This window comes from Meriones unguiculatus, chromosome 1, assembly GCF_030254825.1.
Source record: "Meriones unguiculatus strain TT.TT164.6M chromosome 1, Bangor_MerUng_6.1, whole genome shotgun sequence".
Taxonomy (NCBI): Eukaryota; Metazoa; Chordata; class Mammalia; order Rodentia; family Muridae; genus Meriones; species Meriones unguiculatus.
Window position 1 is genome coordinate 71752518 of NC_083349.1, and position 25350 is coordinate 71777867.

The 25350-nt window shown below is 40.6% G+C and overlaps 1 protein-coding gene across 11 annotated transcripts in view; it reads left to right on the forward strand.

The window, feature by feature from the left end:
* Positions 1 to 25350, forward strand: part of Atrnl1 (attractin like 1) — a 563418-nt gene that overhangs the window by 46846 nt on the left and 491222 nt on the right. For 9 of the 11 annotated variants that reach the window (XM_060391717.1, XM_060391720.1, XM_060391724.1 and 6 more), the window contains exons 10-13: positions 11959 to 12113; positions 21235 to 21319; positions 23291 to 23499; positions 24456 to 24574. In XM_060391717.1, coding sequence (XP_060247700.1) covers positions 11959 to 12113; positions 21235 to 21319; positions 23291 to 23499; positions 24456 to 24574 — 568 coding nt within the window. Of the gene's footprint in view, positions 1 to 4392; positions 4599 to 11958; positions 12114 to 21234; positions 21326 to 23290; positions 23500 to 24455; positions 24575 to 25350 lie in introns of those variants that run through there. The other 2 variants (XM_060391734.1, XM_060391738.1) reach the window with 2 other exon arrangements.

Genomic DNA, 25350 nt, shown 5'->3' on the forward strand with positions numbered 1-25350 from the left:
ATTTTTTCCTCTTTCAGTAAAAAAAAACAAAATCAAATCAAAGCAAACAAACAAAACAACCACTAAAAACAAACCAACCAACCAAACAAACAAAAAAACCCAAACCAAAATAAAAAAGCACACATAAAGGCCTTGGCGTTAGTGTTGCCAGCCACCCCTGGGCATGGCACGGCTGGAAGAGTGGCTGTTGTGTCCAGTGTCACTACATTGGAAAAAATGGTCTGTTTCCCTGTCCTAGTAGGCATCAATTGCAAATACCTGCATGGGGGGCAACTTTGCCCCTTCTCCTTGTTGTGGTTTTGTCTGGTTTGAGTCTGCAGGTCTTGTGTGGGCTGTCTCTGCCCTGTAACGCCTATGAGAACGACCCCTGCTGGGTTGTGTTAATGTCTTACAGTGACATAACAGTTGTGTCTGTAGTGTCACAGAAGCGTTTTGGAACTTAAAATTTTTTTTATGTTAACTAGTGATGTATTGTCTTGTAGCAAGAGCACAAAATAATAAATTCCCTGTGCAGAGGAATTTTAATCCAGCAACATGGTTACTCAGGCAAGGGATTACATCCAAAGACCTTCTAGCTGGCATGCAGACACGCCCTGGATACAAATATGATCTGCCTGGAATACAGACACACCTTTAATCCCAAGCAGTGACGTCTAAGTGAGGAGTACACAAAGTGAGAACCAGAGAAAGATGTGACAGAATGAATCAGAGATAGGATCCACCCAGCCCTGGAGGGAACAGACAGGAAGGAGAGGCTACGTAAGAGCAGTGCAGGGAGAGAGTGGAGTTCTGTGCAGTTCTGTTGAGTTCCTGCCAATCTGTGCAGTTTCCCTTCAGTTTGTGCGGTCAGTGCAGTTCAGTTCATGGGGTTCGGAGGCAGTTTTTCCAAGTACAGCAATTCAGTAAGAAGGCAAGAGAAACCAGTTTGAATCAGGCAGCTTGGAGAGGCGTTTGAGCCAGAACGGCTGATTTGGACCAGCCAGCCAGAGTTCAGAACTAGGAAGGGTGAGCTTATTCAGTAGTAAGTCTCAGAGCTGAAAACAGTCTAGGCCTACGTTAGCAGACAGAGCCTGGAAGCTGAAGTCTTCAGGGCCTGGGCTTGTAGAACATTAGATTTTATTTAGGCTACAAGTTTATAGGTCCAGGCCTAGGGATAATTAGATCAGAGATAAAAATACTCTGGGCTCAGCCCAAGCCTTCTATTTATAAAGCTTGTGTATGGTCTCATCTCATCATCTGAGGAAATGAAAACAACATTTAGACTGTATATACAAACAATATAATTTAAATAATTTCTGAGCTCATACAAATACCTACAAGTACTTCTATTACACTCATTTTAGATGAGTGATTTTGTTTACCATTATAGTTTCTAGCTTTGGAATTATATATGCAGGATTTGTTCTTATTTATACTTTTCAGCTTTATAATCTAATTTGAATAAGATACCAAGCTTATGGCATTAAGATATATTTTTCATTTTTAAGAACTAGCAGTGCTAGGCACACGCTATAGCATCCTTCTCATGCTCGTTTGTAGTAATTTTTCTGAGCTGCACGCATTAGAGTGACATGGAGATGTGTTCCTGAAGCGGCGTGTAGCTCTGAGGTGCCGCCTGCTTCCCACAGCAGGGAAGGCCCTGGGTCTCAGTAGCTCCTGCCCATGGGGCAGATAGGAACAGTAGCTCAGTAATGTTTTGATACGTGTCTCCCCAATTAATACGGTGATTCTGAATTCTTTTAAACGCCCTTTTTGTTTACGCCCTTTTTGTTAAACGTCTCTTTTTGTTTAATGTATGACTTATTTATATCTCTAACATTCAATTTCTGCTAGAAATACTGATTTTTTTTTACTTATTGTTTGTGTTTATAGTTTTGAAATATATATATATATATATATATATTTTTTGCTGTGCTTGTTTCTTTTGAAGAATCTGGGAAATTATGCTTTTTGTTTTAAGACAATAAACATGTCTTTTGAAGGTGTTTGAGTGCACTTAAGGAAAATTGTTTGCTAGAGACTGATTTATTATCCTTTCACTTTTAACTCAATGCCTTACTTCCCACATTGTCTAAAAAGAGTTGGGGTTGTGAGGCTTCCTCTGGGAAATGAATAATAATATTTCAAAGATGAAAAAAGATATTAAGGCACACAACGAAGCAGCTTCCTAAGTGCTAAGGACAAGGGAAATTAATATAATTATAGTAAAATCCCCTGAAAATGAAGACAAAAGTAGAAACAAAGAGGACAGGTGCTCCCTGCCTCAGGGGCGGCCATGACCGCCCAACGACCAACCAGTTCTCCTTGTTTGTAACACATGTGTGTTGTGAGAAGTGGATGTGCATGGGTGTGTTTGCTCTGTGGTGGGCACACACGTCTGTGTGGTCACATGTAGGCCCACGTGTGCATGCCTGTTGAGGTTTGAGATTGGAGTCATCTTATTTATCAAGGAAGGGCCTCCCAGATCACCCCAGAGTCGCTGACACAGCTCTCCTGGCTGGCCTGCCTACTCCAAGGCTGCTCTGCCTGTCTCCTCCACTGTCCACGCACTGGGACTCAGGTGGGCTACCACACCTCCGTGCCTTCACCTGGCTCTGGGGAGCTGGGTCTGCTCACTGCCCTAGTCACTTAGTAAACACTTCACCACTCAGTAGACAACTGCTTGACTGAACGCATGGAACCCAGAAAACACGGTGCTTCCAAATGTCTGAGAGACAGCCAGCCTGAAAGTCTGTATCTAATGGAAATAGTGTTAAAAGAGCAAGCAACATAACGACATTTAAAAAACCCAACCAGACAACCAGACAACCAGGCAACCAGACAACCAGACAACCAGACAACCAGACAAAAACATAAAGAACTGAATTGAACAACATATTGCAGCAATAGGGGAAAACTAAGCTAGTGTCCTGTAACTTAAGAAATAGTAATATGTTTCATATTACTTCTGGGGTTTATTATTATGTACTACTATTTATGATGATCTGATATGGTAAAGGAGGCTCACATTTTAATGTTTAGCCACCAAACATTTTTTTGGTACTATTCTTAGGAAAGAACTTCGACTTTGTTATCAAGGTCTGGTGCCATTAGAGCTTTGATCCCTTAGCTCAGTTAAATGAGACCGCTTATGATGCTTTGTGCATACCTCTTGTATCTGACTGTAGGAGGCTGCAACATTTTCATGGATCTTTGCAAGGCTTTGCGTGTGCGTGTGCATGTGCGTGTGTGTGTGTGTGTGTGTGTGTGTGGGCGTGCGTGTGCGTGCAAGAGAGAGAGAAGGAGGGAGGGAGAGCGCGCAGAGACTTAGATTTTGAAAACCTGTTTACCTTTCAGAGATTTTGGAGTCAGAACAACTTCATAGGTCTGCTTTTAGATAAACGACATTTCAGCGGATAGTGACTACCATCTTGTATGTCTACATGTTGAATGTCTGAAGCTTTTCAGCAAATCCCTTATTGGATGCTCAGGTTAACAAGAAAACCAGAGGAAGTACTGGCAGAAATATAAAGGAAATTTATTAGCAGTAATGATGGTAAGAGAAGTTGGCCAGGAGAGAATCTTTTGTAAGGTTGAAGAGATAATTATGTTTGTAGCTTGACCCAGGAACAGTCAAACAGATATAAAAACAGGATAGACAGAAGGGGACAATTTGCTAGAGGAATTTGCAAAACCAGTAGGGATGGAATGTAGTTCTGAGAGAGGAAGCAGGCATTTTATGTTCTTAGGGACTTGGGGGGTGGGGCAGGAACACAAATGCAGGAACTGGGCAGAGGTGGCGGGAATGTGTACAGAGGTCTCTTCTCCTTCCTTTTTCTGTGAGTAAAGGTGGAGTCATTAGTGGGAAACGAGCGAAGTGTGGGAGGCTGAGTTGAGAGAGAGCTGTGTCAAGTGGTCCCTCAGGAGAGGAGGAGGGTGGATGGGCAAGGGAAGAGAAGGAGCACAGTGAGATAGGGAGACGTGTAATGGTTCTCAAGAAGCCGTTAGGTACGGCCTACATCCTCCGACCTCTCAGTCCCAGGGTGAGCATTTGGCCTGAACGAGCAACTACAGTGTAGATGTTCTTATTTAGTCTGTTGGTCAATACATCAGTTTCCCCAAGTCTGATTACTCAAGGGTATAAGTTCTCGGTCCTAGGGAGTAGCATCACCTTCGATTTCACCCAAGCTGTATTCCAGTTTGCGTGTCTGCTCATTTGCCATCTGACCAGGGATGAATGAGAGTTTCTGACTCTACATGCAGTCTTTCCAAGATTTGGTATTGTGTCCTTAAAAACAAACAAACAAAAATTTGTGGTTGCTATATGATTGTGGGAAATTATGCCTAATTTTTGTTTTCTCCTGTTTATCTGTCTGTCTGTCTGTCTGCCTGCCTATCTATTTATCTGTGCAGGTAGTGCATAGATGTTCATGCATGCACATATGCCCCTGTGCATGTGTGTGCAAGTAAATGGAGGCCAGAACTTTACATTGAGCATCTGCTTTCTTCTTCCATTCGGTCTTTGAGGTGGGGCCTGTCCCTGAACCTGGAGCTCACTGACCTGGCTGACTGGTCATCTCCAGGCTTTGCTCATCTCCATCCCTCACCCCTGGCGCTACAGGCATCCTCTTGCTCCTGAGAGACAGGCACTTTAGTTTGCATTTCCTTTACTAATAACATGGAGCATCTTTTATATTTATTGTCCATATAGTGCTTTTTTGAAATTTTGTGCAAATATTCTGCCCATTTTATTATATTTGATAATTGTGCATACTTTTTGCAATATTAGTTTATTCTGTATATGCAATCATGTTCTCTCAGAATGTGCATTGTCTTTCTGTTCATTTGTCATTATTTGATAAATAGAACTAAATGCATATAGTCAAAAAATAAATTTTTGTTTTTTAGTTGGTTGTGCTTTGTATTTCACTTAAATAACACTATTCTACCGTCTTACATTTTTATAAATAATTTTCATATTTTTATCGCTAGTTTCACAGCTGAGTGAGAGCTGTGTGCATGGGTGTGTCAGTGCAGTGAGGGCTTCCTGGCATTTCTTGGTAGCAGTTCATCCCTGTGACTGCTCCAGGATGGAAAATGTTACTAACAAAATTATCCCTAGGTGATTAATCTTCCCATGCTTTTCTCAATGAAATCTGTGTGCTTTAAAATTAAACCTCACATTTGTTAGTGTGTGTGCAGAGGCACGTGTGTGTGTGTGTGTGTGTGTGTGTGTGTGTGTGTACAGGCTGCGGTGTGCTCCTGGAGGTGAAATGATAACCTGGGGAGCCAGCTCTCTCCTCCCACAGTGTGCACTCTGGGATGACCTCAGCTTGACAGGTGTGACAGCAGCATCCTCACCCTCCTGTGGCGCGGTCTCACTGCACCCTCGTGTGATTCCTTAACGCTGAGATTACGTGTTGCCACGAGGCTCACATCTCTGAGAAGCAGGAGTGCACTTCTCCTAGCCACGTTAGCAGTGCAGTCTCCTCTGGAGCCCGGCAGAGCGCCCTTCGGTCTGTATACAACCTGAATTTAGCGTCCATGTGAATCTAATATTAACATGACCTCATGCGTGTAACTTAAGTTGTGACTTCACTTTACCTCAGCACAAAACATTTGCAAAGGCTGTTTCCAGTGAGGTCGCATTCTGCATTTGTAGGTATACATGAACTTTGGGGACAATGCTATACCTTCACTGAATACTGTATTTTTTTCTGTCTTTGTCTTAATGGAAATAAAACTGATATTAATGTTTTATATCAGAGTTGCTGATTTTAGTAATTACTGTGTGAGTATTTTTAGTTTTTTCACAGTTGATTAGATTTTACATGGGTAATGTGAATAAAACCCATTTTGGGTTTCAAAGCTTTCAGTCTTATCTTTTTAAGCCCACGGCATCCTCACCTCAGTGTAGAATAGAGGGAAGTGGAGGCTGATATTTGTCTTTATTATTCCTCAGATTTAAATAATTTTTCAGTGTTTCTTCAGTAAGAGCTGTGTCAGTGTGGGATGTGTAGAAAGCAGTATTAAGGAGGTTTAGTAAACTATCTTAATAATGGTTTCTAGAAAACGCATAGTATAGAAAAATTAAATTAGATGCATGTCTATCACCTTATACAAAAGTCAACTAAATTTCAGTGTGAAACCTGAAACAATGAAATTGCTAGAAGAAAAAGAAAAAAAAAAAGACCTCAGGCGCTATCCTATAAGATATAGGTGTAGGAAAGATTTTCTGAATATGGCCAACAATTGACTAATAAGACCTAATAAAGCTAAAAAGCTTCTCTGTAGCAAAGGAAACAACCAGCCAAGTGAAAAGGAAGACTGTGGAGTGAGAGAGTGTCTGTGAGCTGAGCATCCGGTAAAGGATTACTACCAGATATACAATGAACTAACCAGCAGAATTAATAAAATCAAAAATCCAACTAAAAATGGGCCAGGGATCTGAATAGAGTTCTCAAAAGAAGAATTAGAAACCAGTGAAGTTACACCACATTCAGCATCCGGAGCCGCTAGGGAAATGCCAGTCGTAGTTACCTTGAGACTTCATTTCACCTTGGACAGCATGGCTAATGAGCAAGAGACCATCTCAGAACAGTGGCAGGAGTGGCCCCTGCTCCCTGGGCAGCCACTTTGGGAATCTGTGGAGAACCATCAGAGTGCTAGAACCAAGTCTGTCATAACAGCCCAACCTCTCCTTCGCGTGTTCCCGAAGGATACACAACGGGATTCTGCTTAGCTGGAGAGAAAAATTAAATATTTGCAGGTAAATGGATGGAGTTAGACAATAATTACACAGAACGAGCTGACACAGAGCCACAAAAATATTCTCAACGTGTTCTTCCTTATGGATCCTAGCTCTAAGTCTTTACTTGTGTGCGTGTGTGTGTGCATGTGTGTGTGCATGTGCATGTGTGTGTGTGTGTGTGTGTGTGTGTGTGTGTGCATGTGTGTGTGCATGTGTGTGTGTGTATGTGTGCATGTGTGTGTGTGCATGTGCGTGTGCGTGTGTTTGTGTGTGTGTGTGTGTGTGTGTGTGTAAAATTTAAATGAAGTTACACTGCTTAGGGTGATCATGATCCCTTCAAGAGGCAGAAACCCAGGGCCAGGCGTGGGCACCTCTCTTTGGTTTGTGGCTCAGGACAGCATAGGCTATTAGCCCTGCCCCTGGTTTCATTGGTCTGTATCTTTGTCAGCTTTTGATGTCAGTATTCTCAGTTTCAGCCTCTTAATAGGTTGTAGTGATGCCTCACCAGTATTTTAATGTTCATCCCTTGATCACAAACAGTGAAGCATATACGTATATTTAACATCTATGCATTTTCTTTGGAAAGGTATCTATTCATATATTTGGTACTACAATTTTTTTATTCAATTTTAAGTGTTCTTTGTATGTTTAGAAACCAGTCTTTTGCTTTTATTGCAATGTTTTTTTTTTATGACATGATGGTATTTTGTTGCAATTTTTTTTTCTGACAGTTTGTGGCTTGTACACAGTATCTTTCATAGTACAGAAAATTAATATTGAGTAATACCACATCCATTTATTTTTATGGTATGTGCTTTTTGGTGCTTCTAAAAATTCGTCATCAAATTCAGCTTCTAGATTTTCTCCCACACTATCTTCTAGGAGTTTATCGTACTCTGTATTTTTACTGTTTATTCTACATTAATTTTTTTCATCAGTGTAATATATAATGTATGTGGTAAGTGTGCGTGGCTACATGTATGTTCACGTGTGTGTGGGTGCACATGTGCGTATGTGTATCTTTACATGTTTATCTGCAATGTGGAGCTCTGCAGTTGACTTCATGCCTTACATTGAATATATATTGAGAGCAGTATGTATTGAGAGCAGATCCATTGCTGAGCCGGGAGCTTGCCATGTGGGCTCTGTTAGCTGGCTGGCTTCTGGAACTCCCTGTCCCTGTGTCTGCCTAAGAGTGGCAGGTGGGCTGCCACACGCAGAAGCTTTTACGTGGGTTCTGGAGTCTGGAGTCCTGTCCTCACATTTGTAGGCAAGCACTTGGAGGTCAGAATTGGCATCAGCTACCCAGGAACTGGAGTTAGGAAGAGCTTTATGTGGAATCCGGAACGTGAACCTGGGTTCCCTGCAGACACTAAGGGCTGTTTTTGTTGTTGTTGTTTTTTTGCATAGAACATGCCAAACACATTTATTAAAAGTACAAGTCATGGCATAATTATGCAGTAAACATTATTTTTTTTGAGACAACTTTCTGAGTATGTTTTACTTTTCTTATCTGTTTTATATTTACATTTTATAGACATTAAGGTTACTTTTGTTTAGAAGCTTATATCATATCTTACAAAGCCAGCTTCCAGCTTCTTACTGGCATTTGATAATTCAGCCTGAACGTATCTTTAGCTATATCAACTTATTTTTCTTTCAGTTTTTAAAAATTATTATTACTTATTACAATTTATTCACTTTGTATCCCGGTTGTAGCCCCCTCCCTGATTTCCCTCAAGTCGCACCCTCCCTCCCTCTTCTCCCCTTATCTCTTTCTCTTAGTCCACTGATTGGGGGAGCTCTCTTACCCCACTATCTGACCCTACCCCGGGACTGCCTGGATCCTCTTCCTCTGTGGGCTAGCTAGGTTGCCCCACCAGGGAGAAGTGATCAAGGCGCAGGCAACTGAGTTCATGTCAGAGACTGTCTCTTCTCCTCTTACTAGGGAAGCCAGATGGAGACCGAGCTGTCTGTGGGCTACATCTGAGCAGGTCATCTCTATGCATGATCTTTGGTTGATGCGTCAGTCTCTGCAGTACCCCCTGGGCCCAGATGTTTTGGCTCTGTTGGTCTCCTTGTGGAGCTCCTGTCCCCTCCTTGTTTTTCTATATCCCCCCTTCTTCCATAAGATTCTCTACACTCTGTCCAAAGTTTGGCTGTGAGTCTCTGCATCTGCTTCAATCCCCTGCTGGGTGGAGTCTTTTAGAGGACATCTATGGTAGGTTCCAGTCCTGTTCTCTTTCTTCTGTTTCTGGTGTCTATTCTGTTTGCCCTTTTGAATGAGGATTAAGCCTCTTCCTAAGGTCCTCATTGTTGTTTAGCTTCTTTAGGTCTGTAGATTTTAGTATGTTTATCCTATATTACATGTCTAATATCCAGTTATAAATGAGTGTGTGTCTTTCTGCTTCTGGGATACCTCACTCAGGATGATCTTTTCCAGTTCCCATCATTTGCATGCAAACTTAATGATTTCCTTGTTTTTAATTGCTGAGTAGTATTCCATTGTGTAAATGTACCACAATTTCTGTATCCATTCCTCAGTTGAGGGACCTCAGGGTTGTTTCCAGTTTCTGGCTATAACAAATAAAGCCGCTGTGAACATAGTTGAGCAAATGTCCTTGTTGTATGGTTGAGCATATTTCAGGTATATGCCCAGGAGTGGTATAGCTGGATCTTGAGGAAGCGCTATTCCTCGATTGTGCCAGAATGATTTCCAAAGTGGTTGTACAAGTTCACATTTCCACCAGCAATGGAGGAGGGTTCCTCTTTCTCCAATCCTCTGCAGCGTTCCTTTAGCTTTTGGTTTTAGCCATTCTGGTGGTGTGAGGTGGAATCTCAGGGTTGTGCTCTTAACCTCTGAGAGGTCTCTGCAGTCCCAACGTTGTCTAACCTAAGCTTCGATCTTTCCATGAAAACCTTACAGTCAGTTTGTGCTGTTAGATAATTACTAGGATTTTAGTTGAGATTAAACTGAATCCCCAGGTGAATGTAAGAACTGACATTTGATATCAGTCTTCACATCTATGTACATGTAATATCTCTCCATTTATTCTAAAAACTTTATTTTTATTATTTACTTATTTATTTACGTATTTTTTGAGATATGGTTTAATTAGGTTACGTGGAGCTTGCTGTGTAGATCAGGCTGGCCTCAGATTCATAGAGATTTAGCTTCCCCTGCCTCCCAAGTGCTTGAGCTTTTTAAAATTAAAATTTTGTAGTTTTTCTCACAAATCTTATACATATATAATACCATATAAAGTATACATTTTAATATTATTATTTATATATTAAACACACATAGATATTTAATATATAATGAACATAAAGTGAAGGTACAATATTTCATATATACATTCAGTTCCCTGGGGAGAGATTTAGAGGTTAATGTTTTGTCTGCCTGTTTTCCTGCTGGAGAACCTCTGTATTACTGTTCAGGAATTGTAGGTGCAGGGCTCAGTGACCTGATTATCCTTGGGGTGGCACTATTTACTTTCTACTCAGAGTCCTAGGGGCAGGGCAGAGGGCTGGGGTCTTCTTCCAGGCTAGACTAGGTGGCCTAGAAGCTCGGCTTTGTTGAGTGATGTAGGATAAACACTATTTGGCTCCACTTTAACCTTATGAGCCCAGCTGATAACTCCCACCTCTGCCCAGGGCAGAGTATGGATAATCACCCAGGGTTGTTCAGTGTTTTCCTGGCATAGAGCTTTTGTAAGTCCAGGAGCATGACAATGTAGAAGCCCAAAGCTCTTGTAAGACACCATTGGCCTGAACTAGGCACCAAGGGCTGAAGGAGCTTTGTTAGCCCTGCTCTCCCCTTCCAGGTTAGAGACCCGTCATTCTGAGGGTATGTCAAAGGTCAGGGTGGCCAGAAAAAAGCTGGTGAGAGCCCTGATGACCCTTGTTCAGTATACTGGTGACTGTGCCTTTTCCTCCTTCCTGTGGAAGAGTGGGGATGGACTTGGGGCCTTGTGAGTGCAGGGGGGTACAGCGCAGCTGAGCTCTGTAGTCCCAGCCACACCGCTGTGCCACTGGCCATCTTCATCTTCGCTGCTGACATTCCTAACCAAAACTTAGCGGAGTAAGTTCTTGACTGAGTATTTAATGTTGCCCTCAATGAAGTTTTCTGACATCATGCATTTCCTGAGACCTTAAAACTATTTTGTATTAATTGAAGTTACTTTACTGAGAGACTGTGGACTCTTTGTCTTGTCACTCTGGGAATCGTCTCATTCTTTAAGCATTACCTGACATTAAAAATCCATGGCTTTAGAGACTATGTACACACCAACTATTTCATGCATGCTTACCACGATAATGTTTTTTAGCAGAATTGTTATAAAGTATTAATTTATGTTACTGTTCATCTTTATATGTTGGTTTATTCAGAGCAACTTATAATTTTGAGCATATATTTATAGTACTTTATATAAATTTTCCTGTTTCTGAAGAATGTATTCCAGAGGAGTCATCTTTAAGTGTGTGCATGCATGTGCCTGTGCAGGCCGAGCTTTCAGCACTCCTGCAGCTGCCTGCGGTCGACGCATTCCTAACTGCTGGGCCGTCTCCAGCCCCTATTTGCAGTTTTTAATTACTCAAACATTTTGGATGCATCTAAAAACAACCTTGAGCAAAAGAACGTAAATAGAAATAAGTACAACCCACAGGAAGGTATAGTGGAGCTGTCATTGGAAGAAAAATAGTGATGTTTTTATATAGATTGACTATTTGGTAATGTTCATCTTGTGTAAATTCAGTGAGTTTTGGCTTATGGTATCTGCATACTTGTGTGTAAATTTTAATTAAATATAAAGGCTCATTAAGGCTCCTTATCAATTTTATAATTTTAACCTAATGTAATGTAACTAAATTCATTATATTTAACTTTTTACTTGCTTTAGCATGAAAAATCATGGTGTCTTGGTTCTTTACTTTTAGGTGGACTGGTTTTCTACCTTCACAAGTGAAAAATTACTAAAATATGAATTATTAGGATTAAAAGTGCTATTTATATGTGCTTCTTCAAAGCACCCTGAGATGCTGAGATTACACAAATATGCTTTTAAAATATTGAAGCTTAGAAAAATACTTACAAATGGTTAAAATATATGTATTTTCCTCTCATAATTCCCAGAAAAAATTTATATACAAAGTTAATAATTTATTTTTAAAACCAGGGAAGTCTCTTTATCCTTTGTAATACATTTTTAAATTTTATTCTGTAGGACTATTTTGAAAGAAAGTGGGTTTGCCAGATACCTTCATTCAGCTGTTCTTATCAATGGAGCTATGCTTATTTTTGGAGGAAATACCCATAATGATACTTCCTTGAGTAACGGTGCAAAATGTTTTTCTGCCGATTTCCTGGCATATGACATAGGTATGTATCTGTTAGGATTGTGCAAAGAGGAAAGTACCAGAACTTTTCTCAAATAGATTGACAGCATGTGTGTGTCATTGAGATGAGTTTAGCGATAGAATGACTGAGTGTTGGGGTTTCGCTAATTTCAGCACGCTGGTCGTGCAGGGCTTAGACATCAGGTGAGGTGGAGTGAGTTAGCATTAGCAGCACGAGCAGAGAAATACAGGTTTGGATGACCTTTAGAAGCTTTTGAGTGTTGTGTCCTTATCTAAAAATTGCATAAGCCTCTTATGTCTTGTACTGTATTAGTTTTAATAATGGACAGATAGTTAATACTATCAAACTATCAAAATTAAGACAGTAAGATTCCAAACGCTTTAGATTTAGTAGGAATGAGAAAAACATAGTTTATATAAATATACCATATGTATGGGCTGAGTCTGGGAGGGAAGTTCGTTGAAGGGACTATGTAAGAGAGAGATAATGAACGTGACGATGAGATATGCAGAGATCCAGGATGTGCCTGTGAATGGAGAAACCTAAACAAGGCCTTTCCCAGAGAAGTGGAGTAGCTGTAGCACTCACTGGTTCAGTGTGCCTCCTTCCTGTTGATTTTGTGTGTAAGTGGACGCATTGCTTGGAAATGCTCTGATCAACGCTCCGGTGCATAATGGTAGTGAAAGTGCTTCTTTATCTGTCATGTTATTGCCAAGAGCCAGCTAACATATAAGACATAGTTAGCAGTATGCAAGAGCATCTCTTATCAATGGTGCTAATAAAGCACTATATCAAATTCTAAGCTGTTCACTTGATATGTGAAAATAAAGGAAACTAATTAGATGTAAGACAGATTTAATCTTTAACATCAGAAAGCCACATAATCTGCTTTGATTATTTCATGTAGCCACACAGGAAAAAACAATGGACAATTAATTAATAAGCACTTTGATCTTGATGCTGTTATAAGTTTGCTAGAAGAATTTGCCTTTAATAACATGAAAAATGCTGAGTTATGGTGAGTTTATGATTATTCAGTCTTAAGTAAGGAGAATGTTACCTCTGAAATAATAATAAAAGCAATTCCTTATGATGAGCATGGGATGGTCCCAGATTTTAGAATGTTCCTAAATTGTTGCCTGAGATCCAGAAGATATGGTTGAATGGAACTGTGAATCTGGCTGGCAGTGACCAAATTTTTCTGGAAGAAAATGAAACCTTTACTATTTGTTCGCCCATATTTCTTCTTTGAAAAAAATTTTTTAAATGCAAGAATAGGATGTCATTGTCATTGTTAAAAATCCACAAATGGGACTTTGAAGGTGACACTATTGAATTTTACAGTTTTTCAGTGAGTGTCTACACCGTGCTTTTATTTTAAGGAACTGTGTAAGACTGAGCTTTTTGGTAAGTGATGCATTGAAGACCTAACTTTATTTTATTCTTCCATATTATTCAGGATTTTATTTCATTTTTATGTGTCAAAAAAACTTATGGAGGTTAAGAAAAAGTTTTGTTTCAGAAAGTAACAGGCAGAGAGGTTGGGTTTTGAGTGTTCTAATTAAATGCCAGTGACTGTTAAAGGGCTGTATGCAAAGCCTGTGGCCTTTGTAAAGGTCTGTAATGTGCTGACAGGCAGGAGGGATGGGAGGGAGACCTAAAGGCCTATAGTGGCTGTTCTTGTAAGATGGATCCATCCATCTGCTGACCACGTCCTGTCGAGCAGGCAGCTCCAACACGCCCAATGTCCCACTCAGCACCCGACAATGTGGATTTACCAATGTTTAGTTCTTAATGCTGTGGACTGAGAGAAGCAAAGATCTATTTTATTTTGAAATAAAGTTATTTGGGCTGGAGGGAGAATAGCACAGTTTAAGCAGTTTTATGTTTTAACACAACAGGTTTTTTGACCCTTGTTAGCACTGACTGACTGCAAAGCCATAAAGGCAGCCATCAAAGTCAGTGTTAGATAAAAGTGTTTATCTATTTGATTATTTGTACGCACTTCCCAGGAAAATCCTCCCATGCTACTTGTTTTATGCTCCTCACTGGGAACATCAAATGTTGCAGTATTTTCCTGAAGAAAATGTTTCTGTATTATCTTTCACACAAAAGAAAATTCATTTCAAAGTAATTATTGTCTCTTATGAGCAAAGGCCGACACTATAGCGAACCAAATAGAAGATGTATTTTAAAATTGCGTTTTCCTTCTTGTGTAAGGACTGTTCTCTGTCATGCTTAAATGAAATGCATCTGAGATACACATTACTTTAAACAAAATGATGCCAATACTAATTTTCCTTCTAAAATTCACAATTTCAGTCTGGAATTCTTAGGAACATTGTTGGGGAAATCAAAACAGAAGGAAACCAGGCATATTAGAGATTAGTCACCAGACATCTGTATTTTCAGGGAGTGACTGGGGGTTGCTCAGTGGTTAGAGAACATGTGTTACAGATGACGACAATCCCAACACCAGGGCGGGGGCCTCACAGCTGCTTGTGCCTCAGCTCCGGGGGACCGGACACCTCCGTGTCCTCTATGGGCACCCGTCCTCAAGCCTCCCCATACACATGTAATCAGAGCAGTACAAAAATCTTCAACAAGTGATCGAAGGGGCGGGGAGGGTTGTTAGGAGGAGTGAAGGCCCCACGTTTGTGTCCGTTTCCTGTTGGGTGGTTCACACCTGTTTGTAATTCCCGTTCCATCTTCTCCAGCTTCCATGGACACTGGCACTCAGGCACGTCTCTTCATACATGGTAATAACAGAACTAAATAAATAAGTGACTGAAATGTAGCTACCGATAGAGCCAGAGCTAGTGAATGACACTCTGCCAACTGTGACACGCAGCGGTCCACATTACTTAATATTTACTTGCAAACCTAACGTGAAGTCAGATTTTAGAATCTGAAACTTGTGTTTGTTCTTTGGCTAATGTTAGTGACGGTGTGGCCTTTAGAGAGCTGCAGGGTACCTTTTCTTAAGATTACAATTACATTTTTTCCTGGTAAAAATAGATTCCTGTTCAAAATTTAGATGAAAGCCTAAAACAAAATGAAAACAGTAATAAATTTTGTTATGTTCATATTGGAGAGGTGAAGGTGGGAAACCCCGAGTTAGGTGAGGACCAGGCCGAGGAGCGGGATCTCTCTGACAGTGTCTTGCACACAGCAAGAAATGGAAGCTCCGTGTCTCATTTAGCTAGTGGTGGTTCCAAGACGGTTCCAGGAACAAGATGGTTTCACTTACGGCATTTATTTCTTGGTAGTGATTTCATAAAAATGAAAAATAACTCTAGATTTTCATCAGTAATGTTTTAATTGATAGTGATAAAATAATGATGCATATTTTAATTGTTTTATTATACAGCAGGGTTAAAACATCACTTACCTAGTTTATGAAGCATAACATACATGATTTTACAACCCTGTGAAGAGTTATATATGAATCATGTAGAAAGGATGCAGCCCATAAGCCGTAACTTCATGATATAATCATATGCAAATTAAGTAATCTACTTACTTTACTGAACATTTGGACAAAGTTCTGAAAATTCCAGTTGGCTTCCTCTTTGTGTTTAAATTTGTTTTCATTTTCTGGAGGTGTTATTAGTCATTGTTTTCTAATTATTTTTACTGTATTTTCACGTTTGTTTTTTTTTTTTCATGAAAGAACACATCTTGCTGAGGCAGCCACCTGAAAGAGCCAGTTCATTAATTTGTGGGTCAAGAAAACCCTTGAAACCTTTCACACCTCCTCTTGTCCTGAATCAACCAACATCTCTCATTTTTTTTTTTAAGTTGCCTCCTTGGCTCGAGTGTAATCTTCCCGTTGGTATTTGATAAGGGAAATAGTTGCTGCAGCTGCCTGCTGTCTCTTCCCCTGCCTCCCTTCCACCCGCCCTCTTCTTTAAAGTAAAGGAGAGACCATGTTCCGTTCAGTTTGTCCAGGTGCACAGGAGCTTTGCCTGACAAGGCTGTGCTGCTTGGCTTCCCTCGTGCTCTACAGTGTAAGCTGGCTTGTCTGTGGAAGCTATATTACAGCGCACAGCTACCGAGGAGTCGTGGAGAGCCCGCAGCTCACTGTCATTAGGCCCAGTCCCACGGTTACAAAATGCTGTATTTAGAATCTGAAGTGAAGTCTTAGTTCAGAGATTTTTATTCCACCACTGCAGTGCCCTATTTTACACCCCCACCACCTAACTGGAAAATTTGAACAGTGTTTTAATCGGGGAGAGGGCGTATACATTATCTGTGTAACAAAGATGCCAGCAGTCATACTGCCGGTGGATTCGATTACACTATCTATGGTGCATTTGTATTTCACTGTGCCTTACAAATTCACCAGGAGGTAGTGAACCCAAGACAGAAAGTCAAGGAGAGAAATAACTATGCTTGAACAGTGATCCCCACTTCTGCAAGCATTTTAAGAGCCTGGCTGTGCTTGCCTGTGGGTACTTTTTTTTGTTTGTTTGTTTGATTTTGAGAATGTTCTCACTGTTCAGGCTGTCCTGAGTGCTGTCGGAAGCACAGACTGCTCTCAAACTCACAGTGACCTTGTCACAGGACCCAGCTGCTTGTGTGAGACCCACTGTTCCTGGCTAGAGATACTTTAACTATAGAAACTACAAAGGAAGTATTTTAGAATGAGTGCACATGCCAGGAGGAGTATTTGCAAAGATCTTGGTGGATGCAGATGGGGAGGCAGCAGGAGCAGAGAGGCAGGCATTTCACTCAGAGCACTAGCAATAGAATCAGTACTGTTTCAAAAAAAGCAAAATATCGGGCTTATTCTAAAAGTGGGGTTATGATAAATTACCATGAAATTTACAAGTATAACTTCCTAAATGAAGGCCGGTGAAGCCAACAGGGGATACTGTTTTATGTTAAACCACCATGAAATCATCTCAGGTTCGGGAGACAAGCCGTCAGGCCCACTTTGACCAACAGAGAACAAAATCCCGAGAAGTTACAGAGTTGAGATCACCAAGGCAACACGGTGGTGTATTTACAACCTTAAGGAAGTTTTGAATTCTAAAGGTATAAACAAACCTTATTTGATCACCAGCAATTGTAAGGTAGGTAGAAAAACCTTTGGCATCAGTAAGAAATTATTTTTCCATTACAACAATACTAAAGAAGTTAATTTATTTATTTATTTTTGTCTTGTTTCAACCCTCACATATACAGTCTGTTGGTTCATTTTCTCAGATGCGACTGTGACTTCTCTCTTGTGTGTGAGCATTTTGCCTGAGTGTGTGTCTGTGCATCCCTCATGTGCCTGGTGCCTGCAGAGGCCAGGAGAGGCTGTTTGGATGCCCTGGGATGGGTTTTCTGTTGGGAGCTGCCTTGTGGGAATCGAAGCAGGCCCCTTTACAGGAGCAGCTGGCGGTCAAATGCCGAGCCTCTCTCCAGGGCTGTGAAACGGTCTGAACTGTTCAAAGCATTAACAGAATTCCTACGGAATTACAGACGGCGTGCTTTCATGGACACCATGAGAATTTGTAGAAAAATTAGCCAACAAATGCATTCTTACCTGGATTACTTTCTGCATAATCACTAAATTAAACTAATAGCAGAACTTCAGCTCAAGCTCTTCAAATAATTATATATATTCTCGTTGATAAATAGTTCTGATGGTGCAATATGTTAAAATTTGAGCTCAAGACCAGTAACTTTCGTGTTTTTTTTCCCATCTGTGTGTTTAATGTTTGATTTGTACACTAAATACCTTGCAGCAGAGGGTTTAAAATGTGTTCTGAAGAATGTATTTTACTCTCTGGTACAGTGGGTTGTATTTATCTCAGTTTAAACGATATAATTTCTGTGTTGAATTTACTTTGAATTGTCTAGGCTTGAACTGATTATAAAGTGATAATAACTGGGCTGTTCCAAAATTGTTTTTTCTTCTTGGCAGAAAATATAATTTTAGATTACAGCCAAAGAGAATAGCAATGTAAGAGACTTTATAGTGGCAGAATCAGAGTGTGCTGCATGGAAACACTTTATTTTTTTATTTTTATTTTTTTTGTGAATCTTGAAAGACAAATGGGAGTTTTATTTTTTATTTTTTTTATTTTTTTATTTTTTTCAATGCAGTTTATTCAGGAACATTGAACAATCCTCGGACCCCAGGGAAAGCCAGCCCACACTTTATTAACTCAGTGCTGATTGATAACATCCGGCTTGTACTTCAACATTTGTCAAGCTGGAGAATTTGCACTTTTTCTTCTTTTTATCTGGACTCCTCATGATGCTGCTGCAGTCATGCACTTGACTCGGGAGTGCTGGTGTGGCAATGCTGGGTGACGGAGGGCGGAGCTACCTGCTTATGCATCCCTATCTTATCTCCCTTCGCATCTTACTGGTGCTGCTGCAGCCCCTGTAGAACATGCTGATGGTGAGGTCACGTGACAGTTTGTGGCCCCATGCTGTCTGCGCAAATGTGACTTCCCCCTGCTGCCTGGCTGTGGGCTTGTGCATCCAGTGTAATGTGCTTCTCACATGAGCCTGTCACAAATTCCACTTGTTCCTCTTTCACGGGGATGTCACCAGGGGCTGGGGTGGTGTCTGGGCCATGTAACCTCACTGCAGGGCTGCGTAAAGCGCAGCAGATCTGTCTTCTACCTGGCCCTTCAGTCAGAGCTCACGATTCCCAGCTGTTGAATCTGCTGCTTTCAGAGTTGAGAGAAATGCCGCGTGGTGGTGCTAGAATGGCTTCTTCCTTATTGGAATTCTAATAAGAACACATACTGTTCTTGGCCACTGGACCCTTACATAGTTTAACAATGGAGCGTATGAACTTTTGTGCATTTTGTCCTTCATCTTTCGGAGCATACCTGTCTTAATAAGGTCTCCATTGCATTAACTATGCTTGATATTCTGCTCCTGTTGGCATGTATGAAAACAGTGTGACGTGCTTTCATTGTATTGGAATACCACAATCCGCGCACAGTTTATGAATCATTAGCAGTAGAAATTATGTGTATTTGAGTTGTGTAAGGATTGATACCTGATCTCCTCAGTGGAGGCTAACATTTCCCGTTGGTTTTCTGACTCAGAGCTTGTACCATTGTAGGGTAACCCCCTCCAAGAAAAGAATAATGTCTCAAAATCCTTTTAACAGGTGATTTCAAGTACTCACAAGCCTAATTCTAAAAAGACAAGTGTTGTCAAATGAATCTCAAGCATGTTGTTTAACTTCTAGTAGATTGAATTCTTCATTTCTAACACTGGGCAGTTTGTTAGTGAACCTCACTGAATTCTTGTGAAGACATTTAAGTTATATAAACAAACATCACATAGAGAGGGATTTTATACTAATTTTATGTCAGCAAATACACATTCTGCACAATCCTTTTCTTTTTCTTTCTTTCGGTTTTTGAAGACAAGGTTTTTCAGTGTGGCCCTGGCTGTCCTGGAACTTACTCTGTGGACCAGGCTGGCCTTGAACTCAGAGATCCACCTGCCTCTGCCTCCCGATTGCTGGGATTAAAGGCGTATGTCACCGTCGTCCAACTATGCACTCTTCTTAAATTAACTGTAACATAAAATCGGCAGTCTGTGACCGTGCACAGATTTGAAAAGTGTAACAGACAGGAGTGGGCTGATGTCTTAGTAGGTTTGGCTTCCGGTGTAAGCCCAAGGACCTGGTTTGAATCCCCTCAACGTGTGTGAAAGCTCACAGGGCGGAACATCTGTAACCGCGGTGTGGCTGATCTGAGGTGGGAGGTGGAGACAGGAGAATCCGCATAGCCCCGGCCAGCTTCCTTAGCACACGCAGCATGTCACACGCATGCACAAACACGCATATGCACACACCAGTATGTGCACTCCTGCCTTTCAACATGGCATGTTTAAGAAGTTGAACAGGAGTAAAGCCAGCCTAGCTTGTGCCTAGGTGATGCGCACCGAGTCATTTAAGATCTTAAACTGTGTTTACACGGTGTATTTTCTTCACTTTTCATTTTTTTGAGAATTTTATTTACAAAAACTGAATTTGCATCATTCTTCTCTCCTTCTCCCTCCAACTCCTGTTTCTCCCCATGTTTTTTAAAAAGTTTTAAATCTAGTTTTTGTATAATTGAAGTATTCCTTTCAACCCAAATAAAAGCTATTTTCTTAAAAAGCTATTATAACATTAAAGCAACTTAAATATTATATTCCAGCGATTGTGTTGTGTCATTCTGTCAGTGGACACTGTATCCCGTTTACTTTTATGTGCATGAGGCAATGCATGATGGAGTTTGTAAGTGTACCCATGGTGACACTCATGGCTTTTACTATGCGAATGCTGGTGTATTCAGTAAAGACAAGTCAATGGAACTGTCTCCAAACACAAATGATACTTAACTTCATTCATTCATTTATTAATTCTAGTATACTTAAAGTTATTGGTGAGAATTTTATGCAAGAGTTATTTTTATTTGAAGTCTATGGTAATTCATTAATGATACCAAATTGTAGGTAATGAAAATTAACCATCCTTTTTTTCTGATTTTAAATATTATATGTTGTTGGCGATAAATTGGTAGTATTTAGCCCTATAATTGTTAGGGCAGTATTGTCTTAGCCACTATCATGGTCGATAAGCACAGACCCCTGTTAGATTGTATAAATGCTGTAACACCTTGGTCTGGGCAGATATCCCCTCTGCTTCTCAGCACCTCAGTTTCACCTCCCAGGCCCAGCCGCTGCCATCCTCTCAACTCTTCCTGTCTGGGCTTCCTCATCCACAGCCTTATAAATACTTGCTGGTATTTTTCACCTTGCTGTTTCTCTGCACGATATTCCTGGAGTCCTTACTCCTGGCCCACTTGGTTCCTTCCATGCTAACCCATCCTGGAGTCCTCTTCTCGCCTCTCTTCCTGGCTGCCTCTCTCCTTCCCATGATTCTCCTGTTCCCAAAGCCTGAGACCCTTAGCCATGCCTACCTCCTTCTCCCCTGCCCAGGTAAAGGTCTTTTTTATTAAGCAATCAGGAATAATGCCTTAGGCAGGTTTATACAACAAGGACAGTCTTGAGGGCCAGTAATTAACATCAAAATACAAGCATCAGACCAAGCTCCAACAATTATCTGTCTAATTTAGTATCATAAGTAATTATTTTATATGGCTTCTCTTGAATTTCTTTCTTTTTTCAGCTTGTGATGAATGGAGAACATTACCTAAACCAAATCTTCACAGAGATGTCAACAGATTTGGACATTCCGCAGTGGTCATCAATGGGTAAAGGAACACACTTATCATGTCAGAGGTTAACAGCGGTTGGCTGTGCACCTTCACACGTTCTGAACTTCCCTGGACACTAACTGTTGACTATTAATGACAATGAAGTTTACACCCATAATGTTTTTCTGAATACATTACACTTCACTGTGTCCTCCACTGTTCAGGCACTGAGCTAAGGATGAACATTTCTGGTGAGGTCACTGTGTCTTCTTGGTTTCTCTTAATGACTCTGAGACGACCTAAGAGAGACATAAGACTAGCCCCCTGCTCTACCCCGCAAGAAAGTGAGAATCGGATTCTCACTGTAGTTCTGCAGTTAACTTCATATGTGAGCTTTCATGTCTGTAGATTATTGACCTCCCAAGACTTCAGTACCTTCGTATCTTCTGGAAATTGGAGAATAGGATTAAATCACAGTCTCTTAAGTTTCTCTCTATATATTATATGATTTATATCTTACATATATATTTAGTTTTATTTGTTTTTGATTCTTATTTTGCAGTCTAGCTCTACTTCAAGTATGTAATCCATGCAAGCATTGAACTCATGATAATCCTCCTGTTTCAGCCTCTAGAGTGTTGGGATTATAAGCATGAAACACCGTACCCAGAAGTTTGTATGATTTTGTTTCAATAACAAGAATTTGTTACTTCTGATCTGCACATGTAAAAGTTTACAGCTTCTTCAGTAGTTTAAGATGCTTAATTCAGAATGCTGCTTTTATACGGTCATTGTTGCCTTATGCCAATTACAGACAGCTCTCCTCCTATTGCCGTACCCACAGCTTCACGGCTGGCATGAGCTGACTTTAACAATAGCAGTGAGGGAGAGTTGTGTAAGTCCTAAGACCCTCCCCCCCCCAAGCTTAATTCTGAAAATTAAGTCTTGACTTTGATTTTCTTTGTTTAAGAATAAAAAAGTATAAGTGGCCAGGTGCTATCGTGCTTGGGATAGCCTGGTCTACGAAGTGAGTCTAGGACAGTCGAGACTACACAAAGAAACCCAGTCTCAAAAAACAGCAGCAGCAATAACAACAACAAACAAACATAAAAACTAACCAAACAAAAAAGTATAAATGAAGGATTTTTGGACCAGTTTTGTGTTTTGTGTCAATAATAGTTTTGTAGAGAAGAATTGTGTTGCTTTGAGGGCATGCAAGCATTGCTGTTGTCAGTGCTGAACTTTCGTGCTGTGAGGCCGCCGTTACAGAACTAGCCATGTGGGCGCTGCTATGACACTCTGCTTGATTTTATTTATTTATTTATTTTTTATAAGAAATAATGATCTCAGAGTCCGGCTTCTAACCCCCTGTCTGCTCTGAGTGGCAGTTCCAGGCTACTAAAGGATGCATGCCTTTCACCCCAAACAGAAGAATCGTGAGTTCAAGGCCCAGAAGGGGTACCGGGTCTAAGCTGACCAAGCATATGTTTCGGGACTTTTGTCAAACCCAGCACACCGAGACAAAACAAACATCATCACCAAACAAAATCTCCAAACCAACATAGAAAAAGTGGTCAATCTAGATAGTAATTCTAAAGTGTGTCTTAACATCTACATATTACTATAACACAATCAAATAATTGTATATAGTTTTCTTGTCTTTCTTATAAAGATTCTTTCCTACATTATTAAGATGGTAGTACCTTTTTTGATTAAAGGAATTTTACATTCTTGTTCCTTTTCTTGCATTAGTAATATGTCTGGAAATTTAATGTTTCCATAAAACATTAAGATCTACACTATATTTCAGGTTTTATCCAAAAAAATCATTAAGAAAAATCTTGTTATAGTTAATCTGGGCTTTTCACATCATACTGTATGTTAGAAATATGATTCTAAAGAAAAAAATGGACACAAGCACAGACATTTAAAATGTTAAAATGTGCACTTAAGTCTGGTTATTCTTAGACTGACTCATCGGGCCCCTTGGCCTTTGTCTGCTAAGGCGCGCTCTCTCTCTTTTGACAGGTCAATGTATATATTTGGTGGATTTTCTAGCGTACTCCTTAATGATATTCTTGTATACAAACCTCCAAATTGCAAAGCTTTCCGAGATGAAGAGCTCTGTAGAAATGCTGGCCCAGGGATAAAATGTGTTTGGAATAAGAATCAGTGTGAACCTTGGGAGTCTGGGAATGCAAACAGTATTCTCAGAGCCAAGTGCCCTCCCAAGACAGGTGAGGTGTCACCCTTTCCTTCTGGCTCAAAGCTTTTCTGTTTATTTAGAAGTAGATCGATTTTGCTTTGTGAAGTTCCTTCTTTTAGAAATTAAAAATGTCTTCTAACTATGGAGTCTGATATTTGAACTAGACCACAGTTAAGCACGTATTTTCTTTTAGTTCTGCAGGCTGTATGGAAGTTTTATGTGCAATGTTAATTATTTTATAGTACATGTTAAATTATTTCTAAATATATCATTTCTCAGAAATATTGTTTACTTTAAAGAAATAAAAGTTTACAGTTGCTGTTTTCTTCTTGAGAGGTTGCAAAGCCACATTATACAATTAATTTTCCTTTTTTGAAATAAAAATCATTTCGTTGTAATGAATTCACAAACAATATCATAGAGCAGGATTGACATGTGGCCATCCAAATTCTGTACATTCCATGGCCATTGTGAAATCATGAAGCTTTTTTGGGGGGCTTTTAATATTCTATTATGATGTGTTGAATAAATAATTAGAATTATGAAAATGAACAGTTAGTATTTTTATTCATGATTTGTACATATTTCAGCTAGATGATGGCTTTAGTAGATTTTCTTGCTGCAATTAATGAACATTTTCAGATCTCCCCACTCTATATGGCATTGGGCCTCTAAATATCTGTATGGTCATTAAATTCAGAGACTTGTTATTGTATTTTATTTGGGTCTGTTTCACTGGAAAGTTTCTTTATTCTTTGTAAGTGAGTAAATTTAAAATATGTTCTGTGAATATGAACTACAAAGTTGGCTTAATACTAAAGAACTTATTTTGCTACTGATTGTGTGTGTGTGTGTGTGTGTGTGTGTGTGTGTGTGTGTAAGAAAAACGTTAGTGATCTTTAAGTAGATAGCTATAAATGTGTGAATTGGGAATCACGACAGCTTCCTTTGTAGGCTGACAGGCTTCCTCTCCCGTTTGTGTTGCAGCTGCTTCTGATGACAGATGTTACAGATACGCCGACTGTGCCAGCTGCACCGCCAATACCAATGGCTGTCAGTGGTGTGACGGCAAGAAGTGCATCTCTGCAAGCAGTAACTGCAGCCTGGTTAGTATTTGAGGTGGTGTCGCTAGCCTGCTGTTTGTGTCACTCGCTTACTGCGTGTGCACAAGGGAGGAGACTTTTCATGGACAGGTAGAAACTGTGCCGGGATCTGGCTATGTGTGGTGGCGCACGCCTTTAGTTCAAGCGCTGAGGCAGAGGCAGGCGGGTCTCCGAGAGTTCAGGACTGCATAGTGAGTTCCAGCCCGGGCTATCCAGAGAGGCGCTGGAGACCCCTGTGCCTTCACAGAGTGAACTCTGTAAGGCGCGTGCACACCTCGGCACGTCGTGGCCGCACTGATCTGTGCGCCTCTGTGTAGCTCTGGACCGGCACTGTGGATGTGCACCTGCCTGGACGTGCTGCTGTCTTCTGCTTTGTAGCTTGTAACTTTTTCATGTATCTCACGAGCGAGGCGGACGGCGTTCAGTGCTTACAGCGTGAACTCTCCGTGTCTCATGCGCCCGAGGGCGTCGGCGCTCTGTGGCTAGCTGCTGCTCACCTCGTGGGATCCTGTCAGACGCGCAGCGGCTGTGGTGGTGTGGGCCTGCTGAGTGCACCCTTGGTTTTTAGACTTCACAGCAATATTGGCAGCCCTTGTGCTGCTTTTATGTCTCTTCAGATCACTTGTTCTCAGCTGAAGGCAATTTTGCTTTGCAGATGACCTTTAGCAATAATTTTGATTATCACAATTGTGGGGCTGCTTTTCACATTTAGGGTGCAGAGGCTCAACACTCATAATACACTCATAACCACCAATACACTCAGCAGCCTTTCCACAACC